Raw genomic sequence first — 26520 nt, forward strand, 5'->3', positions numbered from 1 at the left:
CATATTGTATTAAACATACAGAGGAAGCTGTAGTGTAAAACATTGGGCTCTTTAAAGTAGTTTCCCACCAGCCACAAAGGTTTGCTCTGCCTCACATTCAGTTTTATCTTTGTGCATCCATTGTTCCCCCACTGAGTGCTTTTTCATCTTTTTATGTACATGCATAGTTAAATTATATTTTCTTTTATGCATGTGGTTTGTGTAGGAATTCTTATTGTGGGTAAGAGGAACAACTTTCTTTTTAATTGTAAGGGCTTGAAGATGACTCTTAAGATCTTATTTGCTAATTTCTGGGGGGAAGTAAGGCTTTAGATCTCTCTTTCAGAGATGAAGTTTTCTGTCAGGCTCTGGGGAGTACAGAACAGGGTACTTATTCAGTTATAAAAAGGCAGTAGGTTGGTTTTTGCTACCTCTTTAAAATCATTCTACACTTTTGCAGAGGAAGTGAAGAGTTTGCTGTTTTCTCTATTACATTACCTCATAGACAGTATCTGCCTTCAAAAACAGTGTTAAAAATCCCACAGCAACCCCTTCCTGTAAGAGGAAGTGTAGAGTTTTTTCAGCGAAGGTTCTGAAACTAAAAAATACTAATCCTGAACTAATCCTCCTCTGCTGTGAATTAACTTCAACTTTGGGCTTATATTTGCATTAAAGATGATATGCTTACAAATTGTTTTCTGTTACTTCTCTGTTTTTAATCATTAAGAGTATATGCAAGAGTAGCCTGACACTATGTGATTTTTAAAAAGAACTACATATCCCAATCAACAATCTATATTTCAAAATTATGTTTATGGTACATAAATATCAGCATTACATTATATATTTTTATTATAAGCAATAAAATAGAAGAAAATAATAAATTCGTGATACTGACATAAATTTAAAATGTTCTGGAGCTGGTAAGTTGCAGCAGGCTGAAACTGCTTACTACTACAGAATCTATTTAATCTGTATATATTCCCTATTTATCTCATTCTAATGTACTTGGAACTACTGTACGTGAGCAGCATCTGCTTCATGGAATTTCTTCTCACTTCCCTGCTTGGGAGCAGCATCAGGATGGCTCTTCAGGGAGCTGCTACCAAAGCCTGTGCATGTAGTTGGGATTTGGCAGTTTATCCAGACAGATTCTTTATGGTTTTGGCTGTTAATCCTGGTCTGGTGGGTAGCTCCAGCGAGGGAATGGGGAGTTAAAGGCGGGCAGTGGAAGGCTTTGGCAGCCTAGAGGGAGCCAGCGCCTCCAGCCGTGACTCGCTGTGCCCCTGCCACTCACAGGCAGCAGCGTCTGTCACGCCACAGGCAGGTAGGGTTAAACCCGGCATGCGATGACTCGGGAGCAGGGAGCCTGCACTGCAGGGGTTGGAATGTTTGTTCCTGGTCCTTCAATCCTCATCAGCCCTTCGGCTGCAGGGAATCCATACTGGATCCATGGTAACGGTTTTAGCACACTCCACTTCCATCAGCTGGTAACAATGGGCTGTTCCAGCTACTGGCTGAGGAGGCTATCTCCTTTGCTAATCTGAGAGTTGCAGTGAGTGGGGACCAGAGTGATGAAATAAATTAATAAATGTTAGGAAACGAGATTTAATGAGGTAGGAATTGCACAGTAGGGCTTCTGTATTCATTCCTTTCCCACACGTAGCCAAGCCAGCAGGTAGCTCGGGTGCTGCACATCACTAAGAAGAACTTGTCCTTTTGTTCCCTTGGTTAATTAAACTGAAGCAAGCACGAGAAAATCACCTGAAATTAAAAAAAAAAGCTTAGCAAGTTAAGTGGTACGAATTTAGAAATTATAGTAAGAAATACATTGTAATTCCTTCCATTTACACCTGTCTTCAGAGCTGATTGTATCAGAGCCAGACTGCAGTGGTGTCCCGGCAAGAGTTCCAGATCTTAAGCAAGCTCTTTTAGAGAAATAAAATCAATCTTCTTTTCCTAAAGAAAAGCTCACTGAAGTGAGCTTTTAGTGGCTATAGTTTATTAGAACCTTCTAGGAGAAAGACCACTTTGCTGTTGAATAGAAACCCATGCTGGGAGGATTCTTGTTAGTGTTAAAGGGTAAGACATATCCCTTAGCTGACTAGCACAGAATCAGGCTTCTTTCTCAGGTAGTGTCACTGATTGGACAGGTTGGAGACATTTTCTTTTTCAAGATTAATCAGAATCGACAGACTTCTGGCTATATTACAGTAATGATTTTCTTAGCCTGGTGCTTTGATTTTATTATTTTTGTGTTAAAAACCCAACATCTTAACCTGAAAGAAAAACAAACCCCAAATCCTAGAATCTCCAATGTCCAAGCTAAATCCCAGTTTGATCAGTGTGGGAGATGCTGTGCCTGCAGAGTGGTAGCCATGTTGGCAGCTTAGGGGTTAATCTCTTGTTGCTGTAATACGCTTTGAGAGCAGCAGCTCAGTCTGCTTGTGTTAGCAAGATTAAAAGCAGAAGCTGCAGTGCCATTGCAAGCACTGAATGAGTGGGACTGTTGCAGAGTGAACTGTAGCTGAATTTTGTCCTTTTTTTCTTGCTTTTTTTCCACCAGCTCCTCCCCCCTTCATTCCTACTCTCAAGTCTGATGATGACACCTCAAATTTTGATGAACCAGAGAAGAATTCGTGGGGTTTATCCTCTATGCGCCAGTTGAACCCAGCAGGATTCTCGGGGGAAGATTTGCCGTTTGTGGGGTTTTCATTCATCAAGGATTTGGGGATACTCAGATCAGAGTAAGTAGGAATTACTGCTTAGGTGGATAGGACCCCTGGAAAAATGGGAAGGTTTGTTACAGAGAGGATGGAGTGTGTGAGGAAAACCTGTTTTAACTGACCTGTACTCTGCTGTAGGGAAGCTGCCAGATTCAGGCTTTATCTGTTGCTGGTGTGTCTTGTGCATGTCCTACTGTTCTCTGATTGTTTCTGGAATGAGGGGGAGGAAATGGGATGGAAAGATTGATTCTAAACCAGTTATTATTAAAATTGTAGTTCAAATAGTTTGAATTAGTTGTTGCTGTTAAGCAGGGAGCAGTAGGTGATTGCGTTTCTGGTACTGCAGATCCCTGCAAGGAGGAGAATACTGAGGAGTTCAGAGATGGAGAAAGGGGATGGTGTTATTTTATTGGGTCAGAGAGTGGGCACCAGGTGCTGGGAATGTGTAAGACTGAATCAGTGATCCATAGAAAAGGAGCTCCACTAACCTGGGAATGTGCAGTGATGGGTCAGTGAGTAAGGGAAGGAGCTGCATGGCAGCTGGCTCTGTGCTGCTGGGTCAAGTTAAATAGGAGGACTGGACATTGCTGTGTTGTGTGTTAGGAGACTGGAGATTCAGATGAAATACGCAGAGGCTGTGTGCGTGGAGGGATGTAAGGACCTCAGAGAAACATGTTTTCTTCCCATTGAAAACCAATTTCTGAGAGGATGGAGTCAGAGAAAAAGAAGAATATAAGTAGTGTGATATAAACCATTTGATGTGGTGGGTGGCTGGTTTCTGATGACAGAGCTATTGAAAAAGTATTAGTGCAGAGTGTTAAGTTGGGAAGTCCTTAGCTCGGGATCAGGAGGCCTCTCAGGAACGCAGTGGCTTTGGCTGGGTTAGTGACTCAATGCACTGTGTTTTCATGTCAACCCTCATTCTCTCCTGCCGGTTTGCTCCCTTCAGGGACTTTGTTGTCAATCTGTCTTAATTGAGTTTCATTTTGTGTCATATTGGTTGTGATAGTTGCTCTGCAGTAAGCTTGTCACTGAATTTGGTAATACTGTTGACATCTTTGATCTTGCTCACACGATGAATCAAGGTTATATGATGGTTATGCCAGAAATAAAAAGGGAATCTTTGGCTGTCCCTCCTCAGCAGAGTTGCTTTTATGGCAAAAGAGGAAGGAAGGGAGAGGACGTAAAACCCCAGAAAGTGTTCTTTTGGTGAAATGATCTAATATTGTCAGCAGGCTGGAATATTAGATCTGTAGATACCTGGGGTTAAAATCTGTCTTAATTTAGGAGTGAGATAACTTAGGCTATTATCTTTTCTGCCTGGGAAACTGCAATCTGTGTACGAGGGCTATGTGGCCGTTCAGGTAACAGTCAGAAAAGCCTCAACAGTGACCATATATGTGTGGTGAAAACATATATGTAATTGCACCCAGGACTAGAACTGAAGAGGAGCATGGGATAAAGTCTCAGAATAGTGGTGTAACTGTGCTGGAGGCTGAGAGAGCTGTAGCAGATGGACTGAGGTGCTTTCTCTATGGAGCTGGTACTGAAAATGCGTATGGAAGTTATATTTGAATTTTGGGAATAGGTGAGAAGAGGTATAGCAAATGAATATAAATATTAATGTTGTCTGCAGAAATTTTGACTGAAGTAAAATTTCTGTTTGGTGTGGCCTGTGTTTTCTTAAACTGGGACAGAAAGGCATCATATGTTTAGTTTTCTCCCAAATAATTTTAATGTGAGTAGATCTTAATGGTTTCCTGAATGAGATCTTGATAAATGCACTTTGGTAATTTTAGCAGTAAATACTTGCATTTTGTTCTAAGAAGGTGATTTAAATATGGCAAAGTGCTTATGCAGGCTTTAAAACACCTGTATTTAAATAATGCAGTGATTAGTTTATTCTCAATACCACTGCAAATGGGTCACAAAGATAACTTCTTACTTACAAAATATTGTCTGGCATATGTTTTACTTGGGGAAATATAGTACTGTTTCTGTCTATGCTACCTTGAAAGTCAAATTCTTAGATGAAGAACAGTAAAGTGTGGAGGGGACTTATCTGTTGTGAATCTTGGGATGCCTTCTCTGGAAGGTCCTAAGTCATGAAGTTTATCAGTCCAGAATTTAAAAAAAAAATCTTTCCTGTGAAAGTCTAACCTTATGGTTGCTAAGTGATGCAGATCTGTTTTCCCGTCTGCAGCATGAACCCTCTAGTGCTGCTCACAGTAAGGCCAGGCAACTGCAGAGTGCCAGTGACAAGGTCCTTGAAACTTTCAGCACTTTTAATCTGGGGGCTGTCAAACTATGAGGGTGAGGGTTATGCTCTTGCCCTTGTCCACTGGGCAGTAAGAAGCTATGGCTGAGCTGGGAGTTTCAAATACTTCAGAGAAAAGGCAGCTAAAAAAAAGGACAGAAGAAGGATAAGAGAATTTCTCTTTTCCACTCTCCCAATGACTTAGGGCTAGAAGGGTTTGCCTAAGTCACTTAGACCTGTTGCCAGAAATTATATAGTTGGTGTGCAGTTTAGAAGGGTCCATTGAATTACAATGCTCTGTTACCCCCTACCATGAGATGTGGGAAGAATTTGTGACCCTCTAACAAATGTGAGAGTTAACAAAAATGCAAAAGGCACAACAATAATGTGTCATAGGAAGCAATCAGGAGAAATCAAGGGCATTGCTTAAGTCATGGGTTCCTGTACTAGCAAAGTGTTTAAGTAAATCTGCTCTTCGGAGAGCTAGGCTGAGGCTGCAGAGAAGGACCAGCTAACTCCTTCTCCCATCATGACCCCCGAATTCTGGATGTGGGGGAGAAAAGCCCATCTGATTGCAAATCTGGCTGCTGGTTTGGCTGCAAGCGTGTGACTGTGACAAGATAAGAGGCAACCAAGAGTTTAATTCCATTAAAAGCCAGCCCCACCTTACTTCCTATCCCTAACCATGGCTAATCTCCAGTGCTTAGGACAAGTGACAGAAACCCTTAGCTGCCAAAAATGTGCATCAAGTGGTGGAAGAAAATCGTTCTTGTCCTTTGCAGGTGATTAGCAGTAGCCTGAAGGCATAAGATAAATATGTTATAAATCCAGGGCTAACCAAGTATACCAAACTGCCTAATAAAAATAAATACCAAATAAAACATATCAAAATACCTAATAAAAAATAAATGCCTAATTAAAAAATAGTTTATTCCATAAATTTTTGCCTGCCTATGTCCTCCCTGTAAGGTCCTAAGAAGTGGTATTCCTCAAGATTTCTGCGGTTTTGTTTTCTGGGGGTTTTTTTGGGTTACTGGGGTTGAGGTTTTTTTAATTAAAAAAATTGATACGGATTCGTGACTGTCATTATAAAATACTGAGAGTTAAAATGGGCCATTCCTCCAAAAAGGACTACTGATTTCTTCCAACAGTTTTTTGGCTTCTGGTAAGCTCTTTCACCAAAGGCAGATGAAAGAGGAAGCACAGGATGAGCATACCAAAAATATGCTTTGCTTCAGCGAGCTCTATTCACAGATTGATGGTATCACTGTTTGTTTTTGGTTGGTTTTTTTTAGGCCTGAGCAAGCATTTACGAGGGGGCGGAAGGTACAGATGCGTATAATGCTAAAAAGAATAGAGCATGAGGGATGATATTATGAGCATGTGGTGTGGGAGCCAGGATTAGGACAGATGGTGCCAATCGTTGTGAGAAGGAAGAAGCGCAGGTGAGTTGGGGGCTTAGGACAGTGTCAGAAAAGGACACAGGAAGTTACAAGGTGGGATGTGATGCACAAGGTACAAGTTTGATACCAAGAATCATCTTGGAGCTTTTCCTGTGCCAGTGCTTTCTTCTTCTTCATCTCAGCCATGTTAGGACTGGAGGAGCTTTTACACAACCAGCACCAATTCTGTTCATTCTGCTGGTTGATGCTGCTGCTGATCTAGCTGTGAAATGACTAGTCAGCTCTAAGTTAGCTTGGCTTTTAGTCATTCAGGCGCTGCTTCTTTGCAAAGTAAATCACCACAGCCAGTGCTATCACATCTTGGTACTCTAGACTTGACTTTGGGGTTTTTTTAATCTTTCATTGCAATTTTCTTGTTGATGGAGCTGGTTACCTTTTGTTAATCTTTTTTTTCACACTTGAGAGGAAACAGCAGAAACTGCTCTGTTGTGCTAAGAGAATTGATCCAGGTATAGCAGTTAATTGAATGAAATACTCTGAGATGGTCCCGGCCTGAATGATAGCTTTGCATCATGGCTTTTGATGTTGGCTTGTGTGTGTTTAATTTCTGCAATGATGTTGACTGAGGAAGAATATAAGTGCCCCAGAAATGTGGGTATTTTCCACCTTGTCATGCTGTGTTGAGAGCTTCTATCACCATTACAAGGCTTATTAGATTAGCCAGTATTCCATTTTTCTTGATTTCCTCTGTCTGCCCCTTTCTGATACTTTGAAGGTTGTATGGATGTTCAGGAAGTTGTTCTAATACAATTTGTACACAGCAAAGAATTACTGGGAAAGCCTGTCTCCTAAAAACTGTGTGTCCAGTGCTAACTGAGATCAGCTTCCCTTGGGGATAAGATATACTGTTTCCATGGCAGGATAATCATCGTGTCACCAGGACATGTATTTTTAAGGAATTTCTTCCTCACTTTGGACAGACTGTAGTTCTGTCTGTAGCCTTCTCTCCCCTTACAAAGCCAACACCAACCCTGAGTAGCAGCTCTCTCTGCAGTCACCTCATGAAATCCAAACTTGGTCAGTCTCCTGTGCCCTGTCCCACCCCACCTGGCTGAACCACCTGCCTTTTGCATAGCTCTTCATCTCCTTCCCTGAATCCCTCCTGTTCCTGTCAGGCTTGCAGTGCCTGGGGATGCTTTCAGCTGACTTACCAGGAGAAATTTTTGAAATGAAAAATGGTGCCTGTAATATTAGGCTCTGATTCTTTTAATAGGAAATAAAACCAATAAGCAAAAATAATGAATAGAATTAGCTCCTTTGGGGAGGTGGAGTAGAAGACAGAAATAAAACCAGGTCTGTGAGAACTGGCTAGAGTTTTCTTAGGTAATGCCTCAGATCTGAAAAGAATGGAAGTAAAAAAGTGATGGTTAAGGTTGAAACTATAATTTAAAAGAAGATTGCTTGAGCCAATACAGTTCAGACCTGTAAAACTAAATTTTTATTTTAAGAAGATTTTCAAGACTGGTCTCAGTACATATTTGCAGCTATTTACATATATTTGATTAACATTTGAAAGCAGATTCTTTAGTGTCTTTTTTAGTTAATGTGAGCTTTAATTTGTATTTTTAGACTGCTTTTCTCAACTATTCATTTTTAGCCTTGTTTGTACACCCAGCTGTTACGGGATTTAATATGCATCTTTCTCAGATGGTTGCTTTTTCTCTGTAGGAGTATAGACACACTTTATAAATTGATTTTTAAATATGGTAATTCGATGGATCAGATCGATTGGACCAGGGCTAAAAGAATGCTGTATAAAAGCATTAATTTTAAACATTTTTTTCTAATTAAGGCCTGATCATATCTGTATCATTGCCATGCAGGACTCTTTCTTCTAAGTTTTTCCGTATCAGATTTCTGAAGAGATATATTAATATATGACCTTTCAAGGCAGCATTGGTGGATTTTGCTGTGTTTGTTTGCCAATATTAAAACCGTGTTTCCTAATCACTGCTCAAGGTGGTGGTGCTGAAGATCTGTTTGATACAGAAATGTTGCTACATTTTTGTAAAAATCCATGTATATCCTTCTGTGCCTTTGCTGCATATCCAGTTGGATTAAGGAGTAGATTCTTCTCAGAAAATGGTGGTGATGGAATGAAACTTTCCTTGGTGTTGAGAGGAGCCTGTGCTGCTGTGTGTGGGTGTCTGGCTCTATGCAGAGAGCTGCTCAAAGCTCCTTTCCCTCTGTGGAGATAACTGGCTGCACACCAAACTGTGGCCAGGAGAAGCAAAAAGCAATGTGTGGGCAGCCTGTGTGATCTTTTATTGGTGCCTTCATTGTAATGCTGCATTTTCATCTATCAGTTAACATTGCTTCCATCATTAACTGCTTGAGTCTCTAGTCTGAATCATTTTATGTGAGGAGAATGTGACTTTTTAAATTGTGTTTTGATGTGTGTACTTAATTTTTTGGTTGCAGGTTGCATATTTAAGACTGCAAAGCACTGTAAATATGCTTCTAAACATCAGGTGGCTTCCTATCCTTTTCTAAAATAAATTTAAACTAACAGGAATGATAAATTTCTTAAATGCTGAGCCCCAGTTACACAGAAAGCTTAAGTAAATATTTTCCCCAGGTTTCTGGAGTCAAATTGTTTTGAACAGTACAGTTGTATTCAGGAAAAAGAAATACTTCTAAGTGGAACTCTGAAGTTCTGCAGTGTGACTGATCATATTGATATTGATTGGGTTTGTAGGGATCATATGAATTGTGTTAGGGAATTTTCAATTTTGATTCACAGAATGTAGCTAAGGATATTAAATTCTTCCTGTGGTGCAGATTATGACATGTTGAAGTTTTTAGGGCTTTTATACTTTGATGATAATTCAAAAACCTGTTTAAAAATGAAGTACCAAATAAAGAGCATTTCTCTGAAAATTTGTTATCTTTCTGAATGGTTATGTTGACTTTATGCTTTGTTTTTGTTGCACCTATAAATCCATACAAATCCTGCAAAACTACTGCTGTGATTTATTGTTTTGCACTGTGACATAGCCACTGATGGAAAATATTAATACTGTAACTAGAAGTACACGTGGATTATTTAATATTGATGTACTGTCATTAGCTTTTATGGTACATTTGATCTGCAATGATGGCTGTTAGGCTGTGATTGCTGCACAATCACATTTCTTTTATCCTGGAATAAGTAAGTACCCAATGACTTTACAGAGTCTGCATAAATCAGATTTCTGTACATTTTGCCCATATTCATGTGCTGTTTGGCTTTGCTCTTTTAGATCTGCTTTTTCAAGCGTGGATTCCCCAGCCAAGGTCAGCTCCATGGAAAAGACACTTCTTCTCAAGAGCAAAGAACTCCAAGACGCCCAGGACAAGTGTCACAAGGTATTTATTTATGCGATTGGCCGCACCCATTGCTCCAGGAATCTGCAGCCACTGTATGTCCAGGGATCTGTCAGATGCTGCTGATCATCCAGACTCGTGGTGGGCAAAGTGCTTTTCCTTCAGAGAGGTGGCTTCCTGTCCAGTACAAAGGGAGATGAATGTAGGCCATGCTGTTGCTGTAGGTACTTTTAACTTAACAAGAAGCGGCTCTGGATTTTAAACAGTGCTTTTCTCAGCGTGCCACAGACGACTGCTTTTTCCTGCAGGCCCTGCCTCTTCATCAGACACCCATTACAGCAGTACTGTTCTGAGGGTTCTTCCTCACTCATCAGCTCCTGCTTATATAACTGTTGTCACGTCACTGCTTATGGTGAACGTCTTGTAACAGTTGCTGTGCTTCAATAAAGGGAACCTGGTGGAGTCTTTTAACACTTACTGCTTGTTTGAGACTTTTATGAGAGTTCCATTACTTTTCTCCCCACTCTGTTCTGGATTTGACCATTTGCTCCTGACAAGGAGATGGGGGGAAACCATCTTCTGGTCCAGCATGGATTTGGGATAAGGTTAAAGTGACCCATCTCTGCAAGTCAGGTGAAAAATGATTGTGTCTTCTTTGCTAACTGGGGTTCGAAGAATGACTGAATATGAACAAGCAGCTTGAATGAATGGGGTGACTTAGACTTACTACTTTGTCCTTAAGAAGAACTGTGCATTCCTGGAGCAGAGACAATGGTATTGGAATTTAAACAACATTTGGAGAAACATAGCTAGAAGTCTCTTGGAGACAAATTCCTTACAAAGAGAGCTCTGAAAGTAGCAGTTAACAAAGCTTTTGAAGCCCCCCTTTATAACCTCTTGATATTTATTGCAGATGGAGCAGGAAATGACGCGGTTGCACCGGAGAGTGTCAGAGGTGGAGGCTGTACTTAGCCAAAAGGAGGTGGAACTGAAAGCCTCTGAGACCCAGCGATCCCTTCTGGAGCAGGACCTGGCCACCTATATCACAGAATGCAGTGTGAGCCCTTACACCAGTCCTTTCAGCTCTGAAGGCCTGAAATCTGGTGGTCTTTGTCTTTCTCTTCCATCATGCTTTCAGTAGGGTACTTGATGGAGAGAAAATACTATGTGAGAGGCTATCTGTTGAATATGGAGCCCTGAAGTGTTTGCAAAAGCTTGCTTGGTAGTTTTATTCAAATGTTGTTTCATGGTCATGTGCTTAGATCATGCAGGAGTGACTACTGTCCTGGTCTTGCTGAAACTCTCTGTGGTGTTTGTCTTACTGGCTGTGCTAGAACATGCCTGGGTTGTGCTTCTTGAAGCTTTTTTAGCCAGAAGAAGATGGGGCCTAATCAGTGCCTAGACAGAAATCTTCAAGAACAAATAGGATTAGGAAGCAGTGGTGTTGCCTCCATCTGTGGTGTCCTGAGTTCAGACTGATCCAGTTCCCCAGCACAGTGTCAGTCAGGGAGGATCGAGAACAGGTGCTATTTTTCAGGTAGAATATAAAAATGGGGCTGTAAAACCATGTCTTAGAAGATCATTTTTCATGAGAGCTGGAATGTCTGCCGAGTTGTCCTGGCAAGATTCCAGTGAGGATATTTTCATTCATTCAGTCATTGATAGACTCAGTCTTTTCGGTTGGATATACAATTATGTTTCCTCTCTTGTACCAAGAACAAAAATGCAGCTAATACTCTGTTCCAGTGATTTGAAAACCGTTTCTGATGTCTTGGTTTGTTGGGAAGCACATCTTAGAATGGGGCCAAGTGATTTTCCTATACTGAATGCTAGTAGGTAAAGAAATAAAATTCAGTTTGTGTCTTTCTGTTGATGAATAAAACTCAGTTAATAGGAGCACCACTCCACTGGTGACTCCAAATTTGGAGGTAAGGCATGTGGTGAGATACAGACTCAGCTCTTGTCTTCCTTGTAGAAGTTTAACAATGATTAAACCATTTGACTCACTTAACAGCAAGAAGAAAAATGTAAGTAACATTAAGTTGAAGGATTGTATCTAGGCTGTGAATTAATAGTGCTGGATAAAATATAGATAAATGCTGTCAATAATGGATGCCTTTTGTGATCTGTGTTTGGTTTTTGTCTCTAAACCTGATGTGAGGAAGTGGAGATTTGAACTAAGATTTAAGTTGAGTAAAGTGTTTGTAAAATGGGCTGCTTCTGTTCAGAGAGGAGCAGCACTGGCCATGAATTTCATTAGGTTCCATCACTGGTGCCTCCATTTTTTTGATGCCTCACTACAGCCAAGGAGGCATTTGTGTAACTGAAGATCTTCATAATACAACCATTTGAGAAAACAAAGCCTATGTATTGAACATTTTGCTTTCTGCAGAGCTTAAAGCGAAGCCTGGAGCAGGCACGGATGGAGGTGTCTCAGGAAGATGATAAGGCACTACAGCTACTTCATGATATCAGAGAGCAAAGCCGAAAACTGCAAGAGATCAAAGAACAGGTATTCCTGCTTCTTTGGGGAGCAGAGTGGCTGCCCACAAATAGGCATTCTTGGCATATTCTAGCTCTGGTGCCAGGATTATGTTTGGTGTTGATAGGCTATAATAACTCCCAAGCTGTGTGATTTCACAGGGGTTCCTGAATGATATAGGAAGAAACAAAATTCCACTTGTGTATTTTGCAAGTAAGCACAAACTCCAGACTTCATGTTTTTCTTTTCCTAGTCCTGAAAGTACTTTGTCTATAAAATCAGCTTAGGAGAAAGTTGCAATGCTTTAGTAACGTGCTGCACTAGAAATGACCTATCCATTTTAAATGGTAAGGTATGGAAATTTCACAAGTTAATGAATCTTCACCTGGGAGAGAACTGAGCTAACCTGAATTTTGTGTTGTTGGGGTTTTTTTCCTTCTTTATCTTACCATTTAAAATGCTAAATAGTATTTCAAAATAGAATGTGTGTTGCCTAACTGTTCTTTTCCTGATTTGATCTGTTTGCGAAATAGAAATTCACCATTTTCTTTTCCACCCAAAGAATGTTGAAAATTCATTAATTCACATAGTTGTTCATATGGAAAAAAAAGTCAAAATTAAATGAAAACTTCGTGACAAATGTGGTCATTGCAAGAGAGAACCCATTCAGTATTATGAATTAACAGCAACATACTGCTTTGAGAAAAAGAAATTGAAATTTGTTATAGCATTCAAACAAATCTTTGTAATTTTCTGTTGGTTTTCATCTTCGAAGCACTTTACAAACATTAACTGACTCATTTCAAAGTCTCTGAGACAAGGAAGCCCAGAAACCTTGGTTGTAATTCTCCAGACATGAGTAGCTCTTATGTAGAAAGTAATGAAATGCAAGCCCAACCCTCTGGATGTAGCTGGCCTGCATAGACTTCCCCAGCATTCTTCTGGGTCATTGTTTTATGTAATACAAGGGATCTAAAACTCCCTGCTCTCTCTTCTGGTGTTTTGCTAGCAAAGTTGCTTTAAATACTGAATTGTGGAGCATTTTTGATGATTTTAAATATCCATAGATTCTTAGGCAGTATAGACAGAGGAAACATAATGCAAGTAATTTTTAATCAAATGCTTTGTCCCAGAATCTCTTAATTTGGCTTGTGAAGATTCACAGTGGCATAAAGAGGCTGCTTAGTTCAACAAATTAATCCTGCAGACTTTCATGTCTGTGATGACCTTCTGAGCTATCTGAAACATGTGTGCAAGAACATTGCAACCAGAAATGCTGAGAGATTTGTGCTGACTCATATAAGCAGGTGGATCTTGGCCATTAAAGACTTGGACCATGATTTTTAAGTCAGAGGGAACTGAGAGTTGGAAGAGTCCCTTAGAGTTTTGCTGTTGGAAACCTGAGGCTTGAGGGAGAATGAGTCAAATCAGCAGCAAATCAGAATCTTCAAAACCCAATAATTAGGCATTTGATATTTTCAGAGCAAGGCTGTAGGGTCAGCTTAACCTCAGGTATTTGAACAGAAGAGCCTGGTGGGTTTGTGGGGTTTTTTTGTTTGCTTGGGGTGTGTGTTTGGTTTTTGTTTTGTTTTGTTTTGTTTTTTTGTTTTAAGAAAACCTGTGCTCTGGTCATTACTTGATGAAGAACTGTACTAACAGACAAACTTGCAACAAATCAGAATCTGTATTTTTTGAAAGCCCCACGCATTTCTATGTAGGTCCCTGATGTGATTTTCTTCAGGTACATGCCCTGAACTTTGCTTGTCTAGTAATCTGCACTTAAATACCTCTTGTTATTTTAAAACTCCCACAGGTTTGTTCTGTGTTGCCTTGAGTGGTGTGGCCTGTTTCTCTGACCTGATCTTGAGACTTACTCAAAGATAGTCTTGCAAATGTGATGAAACAAGAAAACCTGAAATACTACTAATTATCTCCTTTCTTCTTTTCTCCCTCCCCATTCTCCTCCCTTCCCAAACACTCATTGTCACAGTGGCAACTATTATCATACCTGTAATTCTTTGGTCAAGTGTTTGCTGATGTAAAAGCCCAGTATTTTAGGAAGTCTGAAAAAATGATAATTTCTGAGCAGAACATTTATTCCTTCAAACAGTTCTGCCTTTTTTATTCACAAATGTATTTGTATGAAAAGAATATTTGAGTTAATACATGCTTAGTCATTATAAAAAAGCTCTAATTCTTTCCAGCAAGAAAATAAGATCATCCTTCCATAGGAGATGAACTGGAAAGAGTAGGTCCCTGTCTGGTTTACAAACTGGAGAACCAATTTTGGGATTACAAGCCAAAGAGCCATTCTTTGCTCCCTGGAGGGGACAGTAAAGCAATCTGCTAAAGGCTCAGCTTCTTTCAATATCTGCATAAGCTCTGCATGCTGGAGAATGAGGGGCTGACGTCAGGGTCAGTGCTCATGCAGTCACTTGTCAAACTGAAGGCAGCTGCCTGTCTGGAGGGAGCAATGACAAACCTGGTTCTGTCATGAGACAGTTACCCTTCTGAATAAGGGAGTAGTCAAGCATATTGGAAGATATTAAATTGGAAAGAAAGATAGACTCCCCCACTGTCAGTCCTTCATAATCTTTGTTCCTTACTCTTGATGTGCACGTTTTCTACTTGGTCTCAGCTTCGTAAAAAATACTTTGATTTTGGAGAGAGTAAATGCTAAACACAATCAAATTATTTTCTTCCAGGGAAGATATGTGAAGCAATCTCTCAAGCTAGTCTCAGTTTGAGTTCCCAGTCTCACTGAGATAGTCAATTCGAATGTTCTTTTCTTCTCCCACCTTCCCCATCCAAATGCCCTGTGTTGTAGTTTCCTGCATGGGGAATCTTTATTTCTGCCTGTATAGACAAATATCTTCTATGAGCAATGTGAGTTTTAGATAGTTTTTCTAAGATAATATTTGGTTTTAGATTGCAGAGTTAAAAAGGATCACATTGCTCTGTATGGGAGACAAAGAGAAAATAGCTGATGGCTAGAAGCCACAGTGTGCTACCCCTCTGCTTCTCCTTTCCTTTTACCCAAGCTGTGCAGATCTGTGGTAACTGTCATGCTATCAGCCTGAGAAAATAGATCTTGAGGGAGTATCTGGGCATTTTGTAGATTCATCAACTCAAAAGCACATTTCTGTTTCAGAAATTAGAAATGTAAGTAATTTTTATCATTTGTATGTAGATGTATGTATGTGCTCCTGCACTCTCAAAAAATCAATGTTTTGACTTTGAGGTTTTGAGTTGAAAATGGCAAGACTCAAACCAGAACACCATGGATGTTATTTTAGTTAGTTTTTACTGTTTTATTTTGTACTTTACCTTTCTTCTACTTTCTCTTAAATGCATCTCTTGCCTGCAGTCAGTATTCTGGAATCTGCTGCTCTAAGCATTTTCCCTGTTGTCTCTAAACTGTCATCCCTTCTCCTTCCCTTCCACCCCAACTACAGGAATACCAAGCTCAAGTAGAAGAAATGAGGCTGATGATGAATCAGCTGGAAGAGGATCTGATCTCAGCTCGCAGGCGCAGCGATCTCTACGAGTCAGAGTTGAGGGAGTCCCGCCTGGCAGCTGAGGAATTCAAACGAAAAGCTGCCGAGTGCCATAACAAACTGCAAAAGGTAGTTTAGGCTTCATGGGAGAGGGGGCTGAGGCTTGCTGGAATATCTTGTGCTGTTTGACACATGTGCACATGAGTTGTGGGTGTGCCCTTCAAAGATTAGCGTGGTTTGTACAACTAGTACGACATGTTTTTCAGTTGTACACTCAAAATGATATGATTTATACTTTGTGTAACTGCTGGTGTTTAAATTGCATGAGGTGATGACTGGATAGAAGCCCAACTTTTCCTGAGATTTTCATGTATTTACTATTTAAGTTACAGGTTAAAGATCAAGGAAAAAATGAAGCAGGAGAATTGTATTCCAAACTGGAAAAGGTATGTTACTTCAGTGTCCTAGAATTTGCTTCCTGGGTCTTTCATTTTATGCACAAAAACCAAGAATGTCTTTGGCTAGTCAGTGGCATGCATAGCCTCACAGCCCCCACCTCCTTTCATTTTAGATTTTAAGACATCTTGGTGTGATTTACTGTCCTTTCTGATTTGATATAAAGCTGTCTCTGGATAACCTGTTCTTAATGGATTGTTTTGAGAAGCCAGGCAAAGACAGGCTGTTATGTGTCATCCGAGTTTGGAGTCAGGTTTGGGATACATCAGGGTTTTATTTATTCAGAAAGAACAGCAAATGAAAAGCAACAAGAATTCTGAGTGTTCTCACACTGAACAATCTACTTGGTAACCAAAATATGAAATTGGCTGGAGGTGAGCAAAATGGGAATGGATTTGCCAAGGAGTGTTTTGGTGTGTTGGAATTATAGGGGGAAACGAAGATTTTTGGGAAGTGAATTAAAAGAAATATGGTATAGTAAGCAAAGAATATTTTCTCCTCTTTGGTTTTGACTCTTTCTCTCAATCTTTTGATCTAACTATAGATCAATACAGAGCAGCAGGCCAAAATCCAGGAGCTGCAGGAAAAGCTGACAAAGGTAATGACTGGGTGGTGAAAGTGAGGTTTCACAGGATTTCCGAGTGAGACCTTAATGAAGAGGAGGGATGCATTTTGTTTTACCCTCAAAAATAGAATTAGTCATAGCATGGGGGATGATAAGGAAAAGGGGGTGGGAACTGGTATCTGAAGTCACTGGTGCTCTCAATATGCTTTTGGCTCTTGAGACACGTCAACAGTGTTTATTTTTACAAATGAAGCTGAGTCAGAACTGGAGTAGTGTAGAGAAATTCTCATTTAAAGGCCTGTTTGGATATGCTCTGGACAGTGCACTGGTCCCTTGCTTCTGAAGACAGAGTTCAGCTGGTTTTAGCTCTCTAGTAAAACACATGGTGGACTTGGTTTAGTCTCCTAGTATACTCTGCTTTAATCACTTAACAGTTCAGTTCTTCACAGATTTTTCACAGTAAAAATGTTGAATGATGAGGATTCACAACAGAATTAAAACACCTTATCAATATTTGCTGAAAGAAGTGCAGAATATCTAATGTTTGCTGTCATGGTCAGTCTGGCACTTAAGGTGTCACTGTAAGAACAGTCAGGGAACTTCTCTTATTGGAATCCTTCAGCAGAAAAGAAAGGGGTTGTTATAATAATCCCTTGATTGAGCTTTTCAAACTTGGCACCTGCTGAGAGGGGGCTTTTTCAAGGGTTAATAATCATGAATGTGAATAGGAGGCCAAAACGACATAGAAATAGTACTTCTAATATTTCAAAACAATCATGTTTTAATCCCATCTCCTTTTCTACCTGCATTAATGCCAAGGAATTGTCTGTAAGCCAACAGGTTGGTTATTCTCCTAGTCCTTTAGTAAGAGTATTTTGTGAGTTCTTTCAAAGAACTTGGGTTGAATTTGGGCGTAGACATAACTTTGAGGATGTAGAGTCAAGTAACTTGCAGTATAGCAAGACAAACGTGTATCCTAAGTTTTAATTTTTTTGTGAAATACAAGTAAGAATTATGTAGCAGAAGTTAGAATTTGGACTCCTGTGCAAGTTAATTTAAGACTGTTAGGCCAAAGTTCTATAGTGGTTCATCTTGAAGTTCTGAACCTTTCACACACCAAATTTTTGTATGTGCTTTTCATATAATACCTTTTTTCTTCTCTTTTAATCTTCAGGCTGTGAAAGCCAGCTCAGAGGCAACTGAGCTCCTGCAGAATATCCGTCAGGCAAAGGAGAGAGCTGAGAAGGAGTTGGAGAAACTGCAGAACCGGGAAGATTCTAATGAAAGCATGAAGAAGAAATTGCTTGAAGCAGAGGTGAGTGCAGAGTGTCTGTCTAGAGTAAATTAGTTACTGGGATGTGTCTTAATTTAGGAACCCCCATCTGGGTGGCTGTGAACAGCATCTATTCCTGTAGTAATTCTTCAGGGGAAAGTGTTATTAGAAGTAAATCCATTTTTAATTAAAAACCATATTTCTTTGAGGAAAACGGTAAGGACATGTGGTTAGCCTGGGGGATTTGGGGCATGATGAAGATTCAAAATAGGAAAGCCAGCCATATATATTGACTCCTTCAGCCTCTTTTCTCTAGAAACTACTCTTTGCTTTGTGCTAGTGCAGAGTTGGGTGGCCTAAACAGCAGCTCATAATTACTCTGCAGGAACGGCGCCATTCTCTGGAGAATCAAGTGAAGAGATTAGAGACTGTGGAACGAAGAGAAAACCGCCTAAAAGAAGATATTCAAACTAAATCTCAACAGATTCAACAGATGGCAGAAAAAATTCTGGTGAGCAGAGGTGAAAATGAAACTTAGAGGGTAAGAGTTTGTAAGAAAGGGGTAGGGAAGGATCAGAAGACATAGAATTGCATTGAATAAGGTGGAAATTACTGAATAAAGGGATTTGTTTCCTGTACCAGTCATACTGGAGAAAGCTCAAGCATTCAAATATTATTTGGACCTCTAGTTAGAAACTCACTCCTGTACCTTTAGTCTCAATAGTGCTTCAAAATTGTAGTCATCTCAGTGGGAAAACTTTTCAGTTAACACAGTAATATTTAAATTATTTACCTAATGATTGTTTCAGAGGTAAAACATTGTGAGGGCGGGATGTTAACAAAAACATCTATCTTTTAAAGTAAATTACAGAGGAATTTAGAGGTCAGATCTATTAGAAATGCTTACGTTTTGAAGCAGAGAGAAATTAGTCATCCGAACTGTTCGTCTTCAAAGGTGTTTGTTAGGAAACCATTTGCACCCACATAACTTCTCTGTTGGCAATTTCTTCTCTCTCTCCTGGTTAAACCTATTAAAGCAAGTTAGTTTGTCAGTCTCTAGTGAATCAAGCAGAGGGTGTTTCTAATACCTTTGCTTCCCTGGGACAGAAAGCATAATTTAATAGTGGAATAATTAAATTTATTTTGCCTTCCTCATGAGTTTTCTCTGTTTGTTGCCAATATGACAAGGATAAAAAGGATTACATCTTACTGGTAGTAATCCCAAACCAAGACACACCTGAGAATGTCAAATGAAAATGTAAAAATAAACATATTTGGAGTCAACAGATGACCCAGGCTTGTTCAGGGTGTATAGACTTTAGCATCAGAATGCCTGAGCACTGTCAAGAAAAGGTGGAATCAGTTCTTTAGTAGTGCTGTTCCTTTCAAGTTGTTTTGGTAGCAGGAGTGCATGGTAAGTAGGAGATTATAGTTGTGCTGAGCACAGAGCCAACTTTTTGTTTAGAAATAGTGTAAAACTTTGAATTGTTTCATAAGCCTCTTGTGTATATTTGGGGATTGTTCCTTGGTTTTGATTATGTTCTCTGTGGAGAAGAAAGTGGAAGGGAAGGCAGAAATACCGACTAATTGTTTTACACCATGGGATATGTTTAGCTCTTCTTATAGATAGTTTCCATGGAGTCCTGACAGAATGTTGGAGAGGCACAAAAGTATTTTATAAAAAAAGTCAGAGGCATTGAAGAAATAATCCTGTAGAGTCTTTCCTAGTCCCTTGCTGCTTATCTGGGAGCACAAGGTACTGGTATTCTTTTTTTCTCCATTCCTACCCCGTACCTTCCCTCAAGTTGTCTCTTCAAACATTTTTGACTTCTTGTGGTATAGAAAGGTAAGAAGGGAGTTGAAGATACAGAATTGCATAGAATAAGGTGGAAATTGTTGAATAAAGGCATGGTTTTCATGTACACTCATGTAGCAGTACCTGAGAAGCACCTGCTCATCTGTCTGTAAGGAACCGATGAAGAAGTAAGAAACAAGTTAGAGAAGATACTTCTCCCTGCCTGAAAGTGCAGATCATTGCTGTGCTGCCAATAACAAAGTCAGTGCTACATAGGGAATACTGAGTGAGAGCAGGAATGGTAAGAAATTACCTTTTTAAGCCCACACTGGCTGTTAAGTGCCACTGCAGGAACTGGTGAAGCTTCTGCTACAGTATGAGCAGTCTGATGCTGGGAGCTTTGAAGCTGCTGCTGATCTGGTTGCCTGATTCTCTGCCAGGACCTGAAACTGTGTGGGTTTCTGGGGGAGGTGAGTTGTCCCTCTTGTTGCTGGGCGACACATTTCAATTGCAAATAGCAGCAATCTCCATTCCATGCAGGAGTGTCAGAGACTAGGCACTGTTGATGACCTACTTTTGGTGAACCTCCTCTTTGATTCTCACTTCTGGAAAAGGAGGTCTATTACAATTACTGTAGCAAAAAAGCGCCTTCGAGATGAGGAAGATCAGGAAATGTCTTCAAGATTAAGATCAGGAAAGAGCATATGAAAACACTATGAAAAGCACACACAAATGTCAGAAATTTTCCTTTGCTATGCAGTAATGAGGGCAGACAGGAGATCTAGATGCACCTCAGCACCTGAACTTGTCTATGCAAGAGTCGGCCCACTGGTAGGGAATGACAGACCTGGACCTGCTCCTGTTCTAAGGAAATTGTTGGAATGGCAAATATGACAATAAATGAGCATAAAGTTGTAAACTCGGCTCTTGAGAGGTGTCCTGTTGAAAGGTGATTATAGATATACCCCAAATAATATAGTCAGACGACAGAAGTAGCTAATTGCTGAACTCCAAATTATTTAAGTCCTTACTGTGCATGGATGAAACTATCTGATGTGAAATAAAGAGGCCAGAAACATTCTGGTATGTTCTGCCACATATATTGCATCCTCCACTTTTCATTTTTGCAGCAATTTATAAATAGTATTTCTGACAACATTTGTCCAAGGAATACAGCAAAGTAAGTGCTGTTCCCCCTCTGAATGCAGAATGAAAAGCACAGGCAGCAGTACCCTGTTTTTGAGGTCTGCAGTGAGAAAACAAGTGAGAGACCTTGTTAAAAATAGATCTGAACTTCCTGTGATGCCACTACAGCTATAAAATGTTTATAACTACGTGTTTTCACTAAATGTCCTTGGCCTATCTTTGGGTATATTTTACTGGGAGATGGAGATTCTTACTATGGAAGTAGAAATCTTTGTCCTTAGCAGTGTTCTTGCTCTGCAGTAGGTGGGTCAGCAGCAATATGCAAACTTAAAGCTGATAATGTTTAGGTCTCATAATGCCTTTTTTTTTTTTTTTTTTTTTTTTTTTTTTTTTTTTTTTTTTTTACCATGAAAATCCTGGAATTGGGATTTTTATAGTGTGAAGCCTTAAAAAGGAGAATGAATGTTTGGTACCTGTGTAACACATACTCAAAGCACCTACCATTTCCTTGTGTCTGAATATGAATTTTTACTGCTTTTAGGAGCTGGAGGAAAAGCACCGTGAGGCTCAGATTGCAGCACAACATCTGGAGTTGCAGCTGAAGCAGAAGGAGCAATTCTATGAGGAGAAACTCAAAGTAAAAATATCTTATGTTCCTACAAGCTTTTGTGGGTAGAATGAGTTCAGGGAAAAACAGTTGCCTTTAGGCTCTGATTGCTTTGTCTTGTGAGTTGCCTTCTTGTTACCAGTGCTGTAATGTTGAGGGAGCTTAGTGGAGTCTAAATCAGTTTTCTCCTATTTTTTCTGCCATTGTGCCTTATCTGTCTGTTGCACTGGATTAGGAGAGGTGGCATTTGAAGCCAGAACTACAGGAAGGCATTTGTTGGTTGTAATTTGACTTCTCCTGACTAAATAATATTTAGTTAACACTGTTGGATCTCATCCCCTGAAGAAGCTTTCAGTTCCCACTGATTTTCCCTGGGTTTTCACTCAGCCTACCTGCAAGTTTTAAATGCAGAAAATAGTAGACCATTTCTGAAGTTCCATCTTCTTGGAGCTGGAACATCTGCCAAGAAGCCGCAGAAACCACCCACTTTGTTTTTGTCTTTTCCAGGGTAGCATTAACAAACAGTTAGAAATAGACACCATCTAAAATTAGGAAAAACAAGCTGGCAAATAGGAGTATGTGCACTGGCTAAGGATTTTTCTAAAGAACTTGCAGTATGACACCCAGTAAATGCATTTTGTAAGAATCTTTGCTAAGAACAAATTATTCTTAGTAGAAACAGTCTTTATCTCGTACATTTATCTAGTACTTTAATTCTACATTTTAGCTTAAATGTGAGAGGATGTAGTATTTAGGAGGAGAGAAGAAATTTCTGTGGGAGAAATGTGAAGGAAAAAAGAGAAGTAAGATGTGCTGACAGATCAGAGCATGTGGTTATCAGTAATGAGAGGAGAGTGATAGAAAGCAGGAAGATCAGATGTAGATGTTGAGAAAGAAGTGTTGATATAAAAACTGGAAAAGAGGATAGGCATTGGAAAAAGAATAAAAAGAAAGAGAACTGGTATATTATGGGGGCCTTTGAATGTAGGGTTTAATAGGAGAAATCAGGAAGCCAGGTGAAAGAGGTTCAAAGGGATAGACCAGGACATGGGGTTTTTGTAACTGGAAAGTAAAAAGTACCCTGTGGTGTCCAGAAGTTGTGCCTTTGAAAAACTTGTCTTTGAAGGAAGAGACCTTCAGTTTAACAACTGATTTAGAACTCTGGTCATACATACATAACATGCATTTCTAGAAAAATGTAGCAATTCATTACTTTAGTCCTGTTAATGACCGCTATTTGTGCCACAAAAAGAAGTATTTTACTTTGCTGTTAAATTTTTGTCTCTGACTGGAAGAATTCATGGGGTGTCAGTTGCCTTCTCATCCCAACTTATGGAACTCACAAATTACTTGTAAGCCATGTTGGTAGGGGAGCCAAAGGATGGGCACTTTCCTATTTCTTCTGCTGTACATTTTGGAGTAGGGAGTGTTTTCTGTTGCATTAGGCTGGAACAGTTATTGAACACAGTTTATATGACTTAATAATGAAAAAATCTACAGTATCTCCGCATCTCTCTAAAATCCTATTGCTAAATTCAGTCTTCAGAGATAGCGGAGAGAGTGCTCTTTTTGGAGCACTTTCATGGATTTCATGCAATTGCATCATGGATTTAATTTTGCTTGAGATAGACAGATTTTTTTTGGTAAGTAATTGATCCTATCTTGATGATTTTCTTTGTGCTTGCCCTTTGCCCAGTGAAACAGATAAAATTTAGACAAAAAAAATGTCTTCATTTAGGTGTTGGAAAATCAGATGAAGAAGGATCTTGCAGATAAGGAAGCACTTGAGAATATGCTCAGAAGACACGAAGAAGAAGCACGTGAGAAGTGCAAAGTCCTGGCTGAACAGAAGGCGGTATGTGGTGTAGAGCTGGAAATCAAAGTGTTTGAAGAGTAGCTTTCTGAGGCTGATTTCAAGCAAGATAATCTTGTTTGAGGTTCTGTAGTGCTCCTGAGCTGCTTTGAAGGAAATTCACTGATTAATGAGAATTTTAAAAGACATGGTTTTTTTAATTCAGGGTATCTTCAAGAATATTTCCTTAAAAAAAGCCATGCAGCTTGCTGCATGCCCCTCATTTTGTGCCTCGATAATATAATGGTTGCTTTTTCCTGATGTTAAAGCGGTAGAAAGCAGTTGCAAATAGCTCCAGTAATTGCATCTGTGTTGCTCATTTTGGCCATTTGATCAGTTTTCTTTTAGCTCTTTTTGTTTCTGGAAAAAGTTCAGCCTTTTTTATAAACTTTATTTTTGTAACCGCTTGTGTTGTGCAGTCTCAAAGGCTCATTGCTGTATTTCAGATGATCAATGCAATGGATTCAAAGATCAGGTCACTGGAGCAGAGAATTGTGGAATTGTCTGAGGCCAACAAACTGGCAGCAAATAGCAGCCTCTTTACCCAAAGGAACATGTAAGTATGAGAGCTGCTGTCACTGCTGAACAGGTCTCAGGAGCATGACCTTAGAGCCTTTTCCAATTGAAATTATTCTCTGATTTGCTGTATAAAATTGGTTCTTTTTTGCAGGCCTGCTGTGCTCCCTGCTTGTTTTTCAGTGATAGCTTTCAAAAATACGCTTTGTTCTTCAAACAGTTGTGGCTTGCTGTGTATTTTGTGTTTTCTCGAACACGACTGGGAAAATTGGTTTGTATTCCAGTGTTTACTTTGGAGCATTTCCTAAGGCAGGTGATTTATGCAGGTTTCCCAAATATGTTAAATGAATACTAATAATTTTATGTCTAAAATACCCCTGGAGAAGCATACATTCCTTTTTTTAAACATAAATATTGCTAATAGATTTGTATTTTACTCAGTTCCCCTGACACATGATTTTGAAATTGAAAACATTTAAACACCTTTCACTCATAAACTTTCCATCATGCCTTGATGGATGAGAAGACAAGGAAGAACACTAGATTTTTAAGCCAAGAATTTCTATGCATGTTTTTGAATTCAGATCCTTTTGTCTGCCCAAACTTTATTTTTCTTTGGATTTTAGCTGAGATTCCTTATCCTTACAATGTTTTTCCTTCAAAAATGACTTAGGGGTATTCTACTTCAAGTGTAGGAAAAAGCATGGATTGTTTGATACATCCTGCAGGGCAGGGCTAAAACAGTATTTGTCCTTACTGAGTTCAGAGATTCACCAGTTTTAGCTGCACAAAGGTTTCAGTGTCCATCAGCTGCTGGATCCAATGTCAGGTAGTGCCTTTGTGGGAAGCACTTGGATAGATTCGCCTATAATATTAAATAGAATCAGATAAGGACGAATTTTGCCTAAGACTTGCTTTGGTTTTGTTCCTTTTCTGTGGTCATCATGCCTCCAGATATGCAATGGCTCCAATTTTCATTGCGTTTCAAATATCGTGCAAGTTATTTTAGCCTGAGCAGCCAAAAATATTCACAGAAATAACTGAGGAATTTAATTGTGTTGCTTAATGCTCCAGATGACCTCCTGTTAATCACCCAGGGAGTTTATCGAGGCAGCAAAAGCCATAACTTACCTTCAGTCTAAAATAAAACAGAAATGTCTCAAGGTGGAGCTGAGAAGTGTATGGAAGGTTGAGTGTCTCAGTCATGGGTGCTGAACTGAGTGTAAGGACTTAGCTGAGCTGGGAGCATCTTCTGGGAGCAGTATCCTTAACTGGAGACCCACAGAAAACAAGAAAAACATACAATAATGTTTTAACATGCAATTTAAAATAGATTATTGAGAGACATTGTCAAATGATGAACTTCACAGGGTTGGTAGGGGATAGTACAGAATTAGCAACATTTTGAAAGAAAATTGCTTAATTATGCATGCAGATAGTTAATGAATTTGTGCTTATTTTGTGAATTGGGCTGTTGAAAATGTATAAATTGTTGTTGGACTGCATTTTGAACCCACAAAAGCTGCAGCTAATCTGAGTGTGCATCAAGAGGAGAGCTAGTGATTAAACCCTTCAGAGGAGAGGGGAGCTCTGCAAGCTTTTGTTCCAGCAGTATCTGAGGAAACCAGTGATTGTCAGGTTCCTGAGAAGATAGCCCAGTAAACAGTAGGAAATGAAATAACACCATTTGACAGTTCTGTCTGACAATAATTTGTAGAGGTAAATTAAAAAATCAGAGAGGTGAAAGGGTGGTTTTGCTTGCAATGCACAGAAATGTGAGTCAGAAGACTTAAGTTCTATTTTTAGTTTTGTTAAGTCTTCCTATTTGATCTTGGGCAACCCACTTAATTTCTCTGGGATAGGATTAATAACAGCTTCTCTCACAGTGAACTTCTTAAAATACTAATTCATTAATATATGTAGAGCTTTGTGAGTCTTCTAGTAGAAAGCACTTTATGAGGCAGAATTTTCCAATGCATAATAACATGATTCCAGGAACTATAAATAATGCAGAAAGACCCTATTTTTTTCTTTTGAGGCTGTCCATTTCAAATGGTAATAATTAATCATTGCCAACTCTCAAAATTCTTATGAGAACAAGTAATTATTTTTGTTCAGTTTGTGGATTAAGACTTTGATCAGAGACAGCAAATCTTCACTTCAGTGTAGGCCAAGTTCTATGTCCATTACAACTTTGCAAAGCCCCCAACAAAACAACCCCCAACACACTACCCCCAATCCTAAAGCATGAGGTTCCTCTTATCTCATGGAAATACACTGAGAGAAAGCAACTCCTAGAATTTATTTTTCCCCTATAGAAAAACATGTAACAGGAACTGATGAAATGAGAAGAATTAACTGTATCTTAAATACCATTGTAGATTACCTTGTGCAAGAGTCATTTGTCTGTGCAGCTTGCAAATACAGAATTTTAGTGCTCTGGGCATATGTTGATGAATACGCTAGTATTTTTATTTTTAGCTGGGATGTAGAATTTAAGCCATGAGCTTAAATGTTCTACTTCACGGGAAACTTGTGTTCTTCCTTACTTCACCCCAGTGGAAGGACGTATCTTAAGGGCATTTCAGGTTTGTCACTTG

At 39.5% G+C, this 26520-nt stretch overlaps 1 protein-coding gene and 1 long non-coding RNA gene across 10 annotated transcripts in view; one reads left to right on the forward strand and one right to left on the reverse strand.

The window, feature by feature from the left end:
- Positions 1-26520, forward strand: part of CIT (citron rho-interacting serine/threonine kinase) — a 69643-nt gene that overhangs the window by 13304 nt on the left and 29819 nt on the right. For 6 of the 9 annotated variants that reach the window (XM_069030815.1, XM_069030814.1, XM_069030816.1 and 3 more), the window contains 12 exons: positions 2546-2726; positions 9668-9773; positions 10645-10788; positions 12124-12243; positions 15669-15839; positions 16097-16156; positions 16711-16764; positions 17906-18046; positions 18390-18515; positions 21487-21582; positions 23291-23407; positions 23851-23960. In XM_069030815.1, the coding sequence (XP_068886916.1) occupies positions 2546-2726; positions 9668-9773; positions 10645-10788; positions 12124-12243; positions 15669-15839; positions 16097-16156; positions 16711-16764; positions 17906-18046; positions 18390-18515; positions 21487-21582; positions 23291-23407; positions 23851-23960 (1426 nt within the window). The remainder of the gene's footprint in view (positions 1-2545; positions 2727-9667; positions 9774-10644; positions 10789-12123; positions 12244-15668; positions 15840-16096; positions 16157-16710; positions 16765-17905; positions 18047-18389; positions 18516-21486; positions 21583-23290; positions 23408-23850; positions 23961-26520) is intronic. The other 3 variants (XM_069030817.1, XM_069030818.1, XM_069030821.1) reach the window with 1 other exon arrangement.
- On the reverse strand, positions 1662-20219 carry LOC138119210 (uncharacterized). The gene is made up of 3 exons (XR_011155438.1): positions 20113-20219; positions 18912-19032; positions 1662-1743 (listed from the first exon to the last, which is right to left on the reverse strand). It is a non-coding gene; the product is annotated as an uncharacterized lncRNA (long non-coding RNA).

The sequence above is a fragment of the Aphelocoma coerulescens genome, chromosome 15 (assembly GCF_041296385.1).
Source record: "Aphelocoma coerulescens isolate FSJ_1873_10779 chromosome 15, UR_Acoe_1.0, whole genome shotgun sequence".
Taxonomy (NCBI): domain Eukaryota; kingdom Metazoa; phylum Chordata; class Aves; order Passeriformes; family Corvidae; genus Aphelocoma; species Aphelocoma coerulescens.